Source organism: Plectropomus leopardus, chromosome 6 (assembly GCF_026936395.1).
Source record: "Plectropomus leopardus strain MGB_pleo_1.0 chromosome 6, ASM2693639v1, whole genome shotgun sequence".
Taxonomy (NCBI): domain Eukaryota; kingdom Metazoa; phylum Chordata; class Actinopteri; order Perciformes; family Serranidae; genus Plectropomus; species Plectropomus leopardus.
In genome coordinates, this window is record NC_142181.1 from 14,615,004 (window position 1) to 14,627,218 (window position 12,215).

Here is a 12,215-nt window from a genome sequence, read left to right on the forward strand (position 1 = left end):
CATTTATTCTGCTCTGAGCACTGCAAGTTTTCCGTTTTTTTTTTTTTTTTTTGGTCGCTGGGAGTTCAAAAGCATTCTGCTTAGGATAAAATATATAGGACTGTAAAAATAATGGATTGACCTACTGTGACATCATCAACTGGTTTGTGGATTCCTATTTTAAAGCCTTGCATTCAACTATCGGCATATTGGTTTTCTGAAGCCAGAAGTGACCATTTTCAGGTGAGAGGCTTGTACTGTGGAGGAGCTTGGGTTGGAACTGACTGAGAAGTCGAGGAGACTATTGGCAGACAGACTGTCACCCATCACTTTGCTAAAAAACAACAATGGAGGAAAAACCACACAGAACGCAGGGTCCATCCTCTCTCCCAAAGTACTTTAGCCTTCCCTTTATCCAGAGCAAGGGCCAGAGCAAGTAGGCACTTCACCTTGTGCAAACATTTTTTTTCTTCTGCAGATATTCTGTATCATAGCAACCAGAAGCAACCGCAGCATCTCAGCTGAAAAAACGCTGCGGCCCTTACCACGCCTCATTGCCTTTCTGCATTTTAACAATAAACAAGAACTTTAAACTTTAAAGCTGTGTTACCTATGTCATCTAAAAAACAGCAATATATCTTTTAATAGCCTCACAATAAAATTCATTTACAAAGTACTAAAATACGGATAAATGAAGTTATTGGTAAAAACAACAAAATATAGCGGCAACGCTGCAGATTTCACTAATGAGCAACCAGATGCAGGGGAAATGCTTTCCCCACAACAACCCTGTTATCAGCGGCATATTATCTCTTCACTTTCTTATCTTTTTAAAACTAAGAGACTTTCTGGTCTGTGCCTATAGAGCATGAGAATGTGGGTGAAAGTCAGATCTAAAAAGATGGGCCCGGTTGTCTGTCACAGAGAATAGTGGATGAGGGAGCAAAAGAGCATTGGACTGACAGAACTTGTGGCCACTTAGAACATTTTCTTCCTGATTACAAGCTGACCGCAGCTGTTCTCCCTCAGTGAGGTAAGAAACTTTTCAAGCCTACAAAGGCAGGTTTGATATTCAGAAAAGATTCTGAGTGGAGTATAACTTAGAAATAGAAAAAGAAATAGTTGCAGTAGAAGAACTTATTTGTAGTCTTTCTGCCTACATGAGGTGAACGGTGACTCATCAGTTGATTCTTTCTTCTGTTTAGCTCGAAGCGGTGAATGTGCCCTCTAGCCTGACACAGCCACCTGACAATTTCACTTCCCTCTCATAGCTTGACTTAGACATCATTTACTGTAAAATAGGCTAGCAGTAGAAGAATACTTAATTTTTCCTTCACTCTGGCATAAAGCTTACCTCACCTTATTGTGTGAACACAAAACTTTTGGGACCTCTATTAGCTTTTGCTTGTTATTTTCAAAGTAGAAGAGCTAGAAATCTAATCAAACTTTTCAAATTTCCCTTACGCTACTTAAGACTTATGGCATGCAGTTACATGATCATGCTTATGTTATCTTGAAGTTATTATAGCTCTTTATAATACTGGAGAGTTTCAAGAAGTCGCAGGTCATGTCATGTAGCATCAACTGAGCCAGTGAGACAAAGTCTGGATTACATGCCTTCTATATGGATTATAGCAGCAATGATTAAAATCATTTTAAACAACAAATATTAAGCCCATGGAAGACCTCGTATAAAAATACCCAAGCCACATGTGCATTTGTGTGTGTGAGTGTGTATGTGTGTGTGTGAGAGAGAGAGAGAGAGAGAGAGAGAGAGAGAATAAATACTTAGATGGACCACTTTCCAAAAATTGACTTTTGAGCTCTTTTTTAAACTCTTTTTAGGACGTCTATCCGAACCTCACTAGCAAACTTCAACCTGCCTATAGCCCCAGAGCTTTCAGACAAATCTTTATTGACGATTGTCAATAGATAAAACAGTCTTCAGGGTCTGATGGGCTGTTTTGATGTCTGTTTTTCATATTCATTGTGAGCAAACAGGTTGTTTCTTGACGATAGGACTGCATCTAATGAGCACATATATCTTGAGATTTGACTTTACATCGAAGATGATTTACTCGTACAGTGGAAGTTGGAATTCAACAGCGACATTTCTAAAGCAGGCTTAAATCAAGGACTGCAGTGAAAAGGAATCCCAAATATGGAGAAAAGGAGGGAAAATAATGTACTCTTTCCATTACCAAAACATACATTATGTTCAAGGGAGGGCAGTCAAGCCAAAGACATAAGTTCTTTTGTATATGTTAAAGGGGATGGCAAATTGGCTGCATTTGCACAGCACTTTTATGTGCTGCAACCATTCTAAAGCAAACATAATGCCAGACTCTGATTAACAAAAATCACCCACTGCAACACTGTGTGCGCTCTCTCTCTCTCTATGATTATTATGCCTGCTCTCCCCTTGTTTTTTATACTACATTGACTCAGCCAAAAGACTATGAATGTGCCATGATCATTAGCTAGCTGTCTGAATGAATGGAGAGTGTGCAAGTGCCCACTCACAGTCTTTTGAGTTTAGCAAGTCAGCAGGGGGTTTGCACACCAGCAAATATACAACCATACTATATATTTACCGGCAGGTAGGTGCAGGCAGGGCAGTGGGCTGTGCAGGTACGTGCAGGTACGTAAACACACACACAATGGGGGGGAGAAAGAGAGAAGAAAGCTTGCTCAAGACTCTGCAGGGATCCACTTGAGATAAAATTCAGCAGCACTGAATAACGCAGGCCATTTATCAAAGAAAAAACACTAACCCTGACACAAGCACGTACACGCATGTATATACAGCACTCTCAGAGGGTTGTTGCATAGTGAAGGTGCCCTTGTGTCAGTGGTCATTTATCAGAATATCTGATTCAAAGTGCTGGGGCAGGCAAAGCCCAGTGGTCTCTATTTGTGCAAATGTCTTCTCATCACTTTGAACCCTATAGCACATAATTCCACAATGCTGCGCCCTCGAAAAGTAAAACACTCTCTCCCCCGTGTTTGGATTTGCATCATTCAGCCACAGTGAGCCCTGCAAACAGGAGAAACCCTAGCAGGAGAAAGGATGAAAAGAGAAACTGTATTTTAGTCCAATATGCAAGTGTGAAGCAGGTATGAATGAGTGTTTTTTATTAATAAAAAGGGTAAAAACAACCAGGTCCAAATAATCAAATAACAGTTACAGGCTGAAAATGTTTCCTAAACTCCAGACTTACTGCGGATATCTTGACTCAGAAGACTTATTTGATTGTTATGTAAATCAGAAGCAACAGAAAAGATAAATCATTCTTCTTCTTCAAAACATTCTTCAGTTACAATAGATTTAAACATACACTGTAACAACTGCTCTAAATCTATGGCCAAATGTAATGTTATGGTTTTTTTTGAAACAACAGTAAAATCCTGTAAATCTCGATGCTTTTTTGAGCCAAAAACCACACTTAACATAAACATGATTTACAGCTCTATGCAGTATTTCTTATTTTATCAGAATTTGGTCCAACGGAGGGACAGAAGCCACATGCAGCCATCACTAATCATAATATTATCTACAGGTTAGCTACAGTATTTTCTCACATTCTACTGTAGAATACTGTTATAGATGTAACAGGTATATACTATTGAAGTAATTATAGTAGCGATAGTGTAAAATTACAGTAGGATGCTGGCGACTGTAACTGCCAGTAATTTACTGTAATTTTACGGGAAAAAAATCACAGTGTTATGTTTTGTGTACAGCAACAACCACTAAACTGAGCCTCTACAACTTAGTCCCTTATGTTTTAGGTTAAAGTGGTGATATTAAAAATGAATGGATCCTCACCAGGCCAGAGGGTAAACCATAGATATATTAATAATAACTGGATGCCAGACCCCAAGATTCCAATGGAGTTGCTCACCTGGTGCATACGCCCAAAAAAGATTTTCCCTCGCAGGTATACTTCTGCGTAATGCAGCCCACTGAGCAGTAGTGCTTCCTTTAGTGGCTCCACCTGCAAGTTCCTGCTCAGCTCATAGACCATAAACTGTGATGCTGTCGCTGATTATTAAATCGCTTTTCTTTACTGTGGGACAGTAATAGATACATAAAACCCGCGTGGATTAAAATTCATGACAGAAAGAGTCGTAATTGACCTTGTTTGCAGTTTGAGGTGTCCTATCAACAAGGCTGAGTGGTGTTCCTGAGGGCCTGCACAGGGTAAACTCTTGTGGGCTGAGCCAGAGTAATGTTTTAATCCGACCAAAAAAAAAACCCCTGATTGATGCTGTGAACTTTAAACTGACATTTATATGGAGACACTAAAAGCAAATTGAGATTAACATTAATATGTTTTACAGTGACACATAAAGCTAAACTGCTGTATTAACACAGCTGTTAAAATGTCAAGGAAGCAGATCCAACTAAACAGATCCAGAAAACTTATAGCTACACATACAGAGGGGCTTAATTTTGGATGTCCAGCTTGTCTGTTCCTGTCTGCCCCTCACCCTCAACAAGTCAGTGTTTTTGATGCATAGAAGAGGGTTTGTTTTTTACCATGCATACAGCATGTGCTTGTACTTCAATGGCTGCTCTGTGCTCGCCATGATCAGATGATGAATCAAATGACCGAACCCTAAATTTCAAAGAGAAATATACACAAGGCAATTAGTTTTTAAAAAAAATGTTGTTTATGTGCATTTATCTACTCGTGATATAACAAACGTGGCTGAATCCACGAGTAGGAATTAATCAAATGCACAAACATATACTTGAACAAATAACTTGAACTCAAGATTTCATGTTTTTTGATTGAAATAATGGGGAAAGCCCTGTTCTGACCCATCCGCTGCCTCAACCTGGCTCTTAACAGAGACTACTTTACTCCCTTCCGCACATTGGTCACATGATCTCAACCTTCCCACATGTGTCGATTACACACAAATTGCTAGGTTGTGATTAAGTGGAATATAAATAAATTGTGGTGCATTACTTTACCTTGGCTTACATACAAACAGTACATCAGAACTGCTTAAGTTCATAATCAACTTGCACTGCGCTCTGGATCAGCTGATGCACCAACCCAGCTTTCCTTCTGCCATCACTAACTGGGCAATCGATTTAAACTATCAGATCACTGCACATTCTCCGCTGCTGCAGCTCCTACTCATGTATGTCACACCTTACCTGTTATCATCGAGTCCCTCAACGTTTGTACTCAAGACCAGTGTTGGGAATTGTAGTCGTTATGGATCCTGCTCCCAACAGTTTTATTCAGACCGGTGGCAATCAATGCAATAAGTCAGAGAGGCGGAATGCACACTTGATGGATATGAACTGCACGACTGACAATATACGGAGCTCTATATGGTCACAATAGCCTATTGTATTACTGTGGTCCACTCTGCAGGAATTTTGCTGCATGTAAATTAGGTTACTATCATGCAAAGCACGTTATCTTGTCTTCTTTCCTGTCACTCTACGTTGTTCTGTACGCTTACCGGAGCTGTGGATCTTTGTCTTCAGTTTAAAGACTTTATATTTGTAGATTTACATACAACTTACAAGTGTTTGCTTTAAAGGATGTCTATTATTTGGAGCATGCATGAGAGGTGACATTCTGTGACCTACATGAAAAATGCAGGCTGTAGTACATATTGCTACTTCAGTTTCTGGAATGACTCCATCTAAAGGTTTTGAGGATCATGTTTTACAATGGTTATCTGGTGCTGTGAAATTTGTTACAATCCATTTTCTCTGTAGTGGCTCTTCCACCACTTCACACACAGCTCCAAAGTATACTAACTACATAGGTCACTAGTCTTGTGCTGCCATTTGAGATAATTTCATTCAGTCTTAAGCGTTGACTTATCACACACAATGGGCTCCAGTGCTGTGTGTGTTTGACCGAATGCGCTGAACATCAACTTCTCCTGTGTTTGCTGCATTCTGCTGCATATCAGGCAGCTAGTACTCACATTAAAGATAAAAGGAGAGTAGACAAGATAAAATAAAGGTTTCACAAGTCAGATGTTAAGGGGAAAATTGTTGCATTTTCTCATGAATAACTGAAAATTGACAATTTGGGATATTGATTGAAGCTCCACTGTTGTGAATCCAGTTTTTGATGGATTCATCTCTTCCTATTATTACTTTTTGGTGGCTTTAAATTAAGCTTTACCAGGAGCCAAAGATATCTATTTACATTTATTCTTAATCATAAATTGTTAGTCAGTATGTGGTTTGAAATGATTTCAAAGATACGGACGTCTCTGTCAGTAGTTACATCGACAGCTCAGCTGCATGTCTTGTTGTCTTGCCCTTGCAATGGAAGTTGGTTGGGAGCAAGAAGAAATTTTTTGTCTCAAAACTGAAAATGATTACAGTAGTGGAAAGTTTTATAGGCTGGACCTACTCCATCCAACAGTAACACATGTCATTCAGGTCAATTATCTGGCTAGCACGATACTATATGGTCTACTCTATAGAGGTTTTGGACACACACACACACACACAGATAAATAATCATAATTTTGTTGTTATAGTTATAAATGCTCTTTTACTACTTCACATTCAGACCAGAATTTTTCATTGCTTAACACGCCAGCTTTGCTGAATGAGAGCCATCTGTGCAGCTAACTGACGGCATGATGAGGACGACAGACGCAGATAATTATCAAGGAACTGAAGCGGTGGGGAGGGAATAATCACACCTGTCCCCAATTGTTGCTTCTAATTGTTTTTTAAAGGTATGCACAGTTGTTTAGTCTCACACAGACTGTAAGGCATTGTTAAAGGTTTGAATTGGAACAAGTATGTGTAAATAAAAAACAAAAAATGCATTTGCACTTACAAAAAGATACCCAGAACAGCAGAGCTTATCAATTACATACACGAGATAAGCACCAACCACTATTTAGTTGAATTTTGTGGAACTAGGGAGTCTCTCTCTCAAAAACACACAAGCACATAAGCACCAACCCAGATGCCCCGACGAATTAATCCTCACATCTGTTCTGCTGGAGACTGAGGAGAGATTAACCTGCTGCTTTTACCGCCTCATTGGCTCACATGCACAAACCAGTGAACACACACACATACACACACACACACTCACGCAGCACTTTCACTCCTGCATACTGTACATACATATGATTCATGAAAGCACACACACAGAGATAAGTGTTTGTGGACACTCAGACGCTCGCATTAGTAGGCATTTTTGTCATAATCTGTCAAATCAGAGGATAAGAGTCATGACATCACCAAAAATCTTTTCTGCTGAACTCAAGAGACACAACTGTAAAATCTCTAAATGTATTCAAACCCAAACAAATGTGATACTTTTAAGCAGCTCCTGCAAGTGGCGCTGCACACACTACATGCTCAACAGCAGCCAAATCACAGACAGTATTACAGTATCAGTGGCACCTCAGCAACAAACCACTCACAAACAAACACAGGGTGTAAGAAAGGAATGCAGTTGGACAAGACTCTCAGCAAGGTTGACTGACAGCGGAAATGCATATGTGGAGGGCTGACTCAGAAGTGTACTAGCACTGTACCAACACACCAACATGTACACACACACACACGCCAGTATATATGAAGGCTGAATAACTAAAATTGTGTATATGTAAATAATTGATATTTGCCCTACAACACACTGATACTAAACAAGTGTTTCTTCTTATGGGAGATTGTTTACATGTTTGTTTATATCTTTCTTGTATGAATGGCTAAATTTGTGCATGTCAGGTTGTGTGTCATCACCGTGCATGCACATGTGCCTGCATCTCTGTGAGTGTGTGTCAGTCTAGGTAATTGGATCTGAGCAGAACATGTCGACACTGGCAGCCAATCAAACATTTTTTTTCGATTTTGCTGCCAACATTAAATCCCTCTGCAATATAAAACACAAATGCAGACACATGCACAAACACACACAGTGTGTATACACACACACACACACACACACACACACACACACACACTAATGCTGCTTGATGACATGTGTAAGGCTAGATGAAAGCCATAATTTTAAACTGTAGGTATCAGTCTAATCGCACAACACAAAAGAAGGAGACAGACCAAATTGAGATGAAGAGAAAAAAAAAGACGGAACGAAATGAGGCTCACTCCTGCAGGGATTGCAAGAACAAAACTGCATCAACTCAACTGAAAAATAAAGCAGCCTAAAACACACACATACATACACACATTCACAAATAGAGACCGTTGTGCAAAAAGCACTCATCCGCCATTCAAACAACAATGTCACTTTAATTTCCTCCCTTTCATGTTTATTGCTGTTTTATGTTTTATCTTTCTGTCTTTTATCTGGCGTGCACACACACACACACACACACACACACACACACACACACACAGACATACACACACACACACACACACACACACACACACACACACACACACACACACACACACACACACACACACACACACACACACACACACACACTCACTCACTCACTCACAGAAGCCCCAGGCAAGTAATAAGTATTTCACTGACTCAATCAGCAGAAACACAGAGAGCTGCAGCAACAGGAGCTGAAACTTACCTCCGCCGGACAAAACTTACTCATTCGCAAAAACAAGAGCGGTGGGGGAATAACAAGAAGAAGTGAAGAAGTGTGTGTGTATGTGTTTGTGTTAGACAGAGAAAGAGAGAGAGAGAGAAAGAGATCAAGCTCATAAGACCAATCATGAAGGTAAAAGCAGGACAGCAGGTTATATTAAAGTGAATCTATCAACATACCTGTTGTTCTTACAGGCTGGACAACATTTTTTTTTTAAAGAGAGAGGAAGAGGGAAGAGAAAAGAGGGCAGAGGGCATGGAGCATATAGCATCCTGTTTTTCTAACAGTCTGGAAAAGAGAAAAGAAAAGAGGGGAGTAAATCTTACCTGGAGTTGTTCGGACAACGTGGTGGACTGTCTGGTAGTCAGGGCTGGAGCTGAACTCTCCTCAGGACGCAGAAACACTTGCTGACCGCGTCTGCAGGCATCAAAAACAACAGTCAGGACCCTCTGTGTGAGTGTGTTTGTGTGTTTGACTTGTCCGCTGTGCACACATGGAGTCAGCTGTTACAGTCTGACTGATAAGCTGCAGGAAAAAGTACTTTCATACACACACACACAGACACAACAACTTATCCTTCCCCTGAAGTGAGGAGTGCAGGAATTTAAAGGTGTGTGTGAGGGAATTTAGGGGAAAAGGTGAGTGTGTTTATGTGTGTGTGTGAGCCTGTGTAAAGTCCTTACAGGTCCTCTCCTTTCTTCGTCTCGAGTGCAGTCATGTCATCTCCACCTGTCGTACGCAGAGAGAGCGCTGGAGTCACACACACATTCGCACACACAGGGACGCACCGATGCACACACTCGCGCCGGCAGGCTGAGACACACACTGGGGTGCTAACACCACGAGCTGCAACGCATAGAGTGAACACAGTCCCTCCTCCTCTCTCCACCCACCACTCGCACTCTCTCTCTCTCTCTCTCTAGCTCTCTCTGCTCCTCCTCTGGGTCTTACTGCCTCCGTCAGCCCTCCCCACGTTTCACTTTCTGACTTTCAGAATGTGCACTGGCAGGATACACACAATAAACACACTATAGTGCAGGTACAGCACAGGACTGACCCAGTTTGACCACATGGGAAGCTGTGGAACTAAGATGCCAATAGCAAATATTTAGAATAGACTAAGACTAAATGCTGATTTTCATTCCATTTTTTGACACTTCTCACCACAAGAGAAGAAATCACTAACCATAGTGTAGGTTTTAAACATTTAAAAATGACCAGTGATTCTCGACAAGCAACTTCATGTGAAAATGCAAGTTACGACGATGGGAAAACCGTGTCGATTATAACTAGTGAAAACCTGCTAGCAGAGACGGTCGAATAATTACAATGTGTCTGACTTTGACATAGTGTGTTTGCAACTCCAACGACATCTCATCCTATCAATAATCAACTTTAGAGTCTTGAGAGCCTAACAAAAAGATGGAAGAAAGACATCAGAAAATACTGATATGAACAAGGCTTTTAGGAGCGCTTTGTTTTTTGTCATCCAGATCACCAGAAAAAATGTTGGCACTTTAAATTTCTGCAAACCAAGGACATGCTACATATGCATGCTATTATGTAGCAGATGCAAACTTCATGTTTCAATGAAGCTGTGGTTTACATGTGGTTAAGTATGTGTAAAAAACCTACTTGTTTGTGGTTAGGAATACATTACATGTTGGCTTAAGATATACAGTTTTGGGGACACGATCGCTGCGTCCAGAAGAAGCAGCCATGTCTTCGTTAAAAACAACAGCTTTTCATGGAAAAATCCCCACAGTGGGCCAATACACAACATTGACGTTTCAAGCCTATAAGCAGATGGAAAAAACACAGGCTGCTAAAAAACAGTCATGTTTGGAGCATAAAAAAAGAGAAATGACTTTGATTTGGTTGTTTGTTGGTCCACCATCACCTCCACCTCTTAATGAAAAAGTCAGCTTAAATATGACATCATTTTAGAAATGCTGATATGAAATGAATGAAATGTGCAAATGACATGTATATGTTTTTGTCAACAAGACCTCTCACCATAAGGTCCATTTATTAAGCTTTTCTGGAGCTTCATCAGTAGGTTAAGTTTACCCATTTGTCAGGGATTTCTTTTCCTGGGCACTTTGAGGACTTCTCTTCTATATTTGCTCAAAACATTTAAGTTTAAGTAAACACTTATGTGACGCTGTGATCGATAGCACAGGAATGACTACTAAATAAATTCTTATGTGAGATTGTGAGTTGAGACCTGTCTCAGGTCTCGAGTGTATTTTTTTGGTCCGAACAAACCCCCGAGCTAATTGAAAATGCTGTTAAAAATGCTGTTTTACGGCTCAAAACATTTATCATGTTGCATACAACATACTGTTCTCACTCATCTTGCTGTATGTTTTAATACTGTTTTTGATGTCTATTTTTATTCACTTTCATTGTTTTGTCACATATTTTGTTGTTGTGATGTGAGCTCCTGTAACGCCTCTTTTTCCCCAGATCATGATCTTTCTTTCCTTCGCACCGCCTCCAACCTGCTGGTGCTGCAGCTCAACGCTTTTCACCTCATTTTCTCGCTTGTAAGCCAGCCAAATAATTATTTATGCGTTTCTCTTGTGATCATCCCTGATCACAGTTCTTCTTGGTTTCACTCAGTTATTATACATTATATAATATGATATACAGACCTGGAACCATAGGTAATAGAAGGGAACCGATCCAGACCAAAATGACCATAATAAAACGCAGTTAATCCCAGGTCAGGTCTTAGATACTAGGGTCCTGGTAGACTTGTGAAGCACTCTACTGCACTTCTTTTAAGTAAAAGAAAATTTATAAACTGCAGTGCTATGTCAAAAAACACAATAATATAATAATTCTTGGAAGAGGTATACAGAAAATTACTGAATCAACTCTAATGGGACCCTTCAACCAGCCTGACAGAAATAACACTAGCATGTACAGTATATTTATAATGCATCAGAGATTCATAAAAACTGATCTCACCCACCACCACTCCTCTGCACACTCAATCAGCCTACAGATTCATCAGAACAGTTGGAGGAAGCGTCCCATGTCTCGGCGACAGCTCCGAGGTGACATTGGTAGTGACGGAACATTTAGCACAAAGCTGTACAGCAGGTTGAATGGGACTGTCTAATGTAGTCCATCAATCTGACAGCAAAGCTCAGAGCCATTTACTAAAAACAAGCTTGCCAGCAGCTACGCACACTCACCCACAATGTCATGTCATATCATATGAAAGATGTTTCTGTTAAGCAGCTGTATCAACTCTGCTGGTGACTTCTACGATGTACGAGAATTTGACTGCTTTAACTTTGAGGGTTTTTTTTTAAATGCACTGCTCAAGATACAAATATTGTTGAGCAAGATGTTTGTCATAAAGGTGTTATTTAAATGACATTTTTTGACTGTAGATCACTTAAACGGGTGTTGACTGAATATGTTTGACACGATCACAGGCCAACAGTCACAGTGTTGGATTAAAACCAGCTGACAAAAGCAGCTTCTGTAAATCAAATGAGGTAAGCCGCTTCAGTTCAAATGCTGAAAATTGGCCTGACTGGGAGAAGATACTGTTAATTGTTTGGAAAAACAATCACAACTAAATACTGTTGTGACATATTTATTAGAGGCTGAAATTACCAGAAATAAAT

At 40.1% G+C, this 12,215-nt stretch overlaps 1 protein-coding gene across 2 annotated transcripts in view; it reads right to left on the bottom strand.

Annotated features, from left to right (window-relative positions):
• pde2a (phosphodiesterase 2A) overlaps nt 1–12,215 on the bottom strand; it is a 185,378-nt gene that overhangs the window by 114,646 nt on the left and 58,517 nt on the right. The window contains exons 1-2 of one of the 2 annotated variants that reach the window (XM_042486447.2): nt 9,252–9,413; nt 8,895–8,985 (exon numbers count right to left, since the gene is read on the bottom strand). In XM_042486447.2, coding sequence (XP_042342381.1) covers nt 8,895–8,985; nt 9,252–9,286 — 126 coding nt within the window. In that variant the 5' untranslated portion in view covers nt 9,287–9,413. Of the gene's footprint in view, nt 1–8,894; nt 8,986–9,251; nt 9,414–12,215 lie in introns of those variants that run through there. The other variant, XM_088078841.1, reaches the window with a different exon arrangement.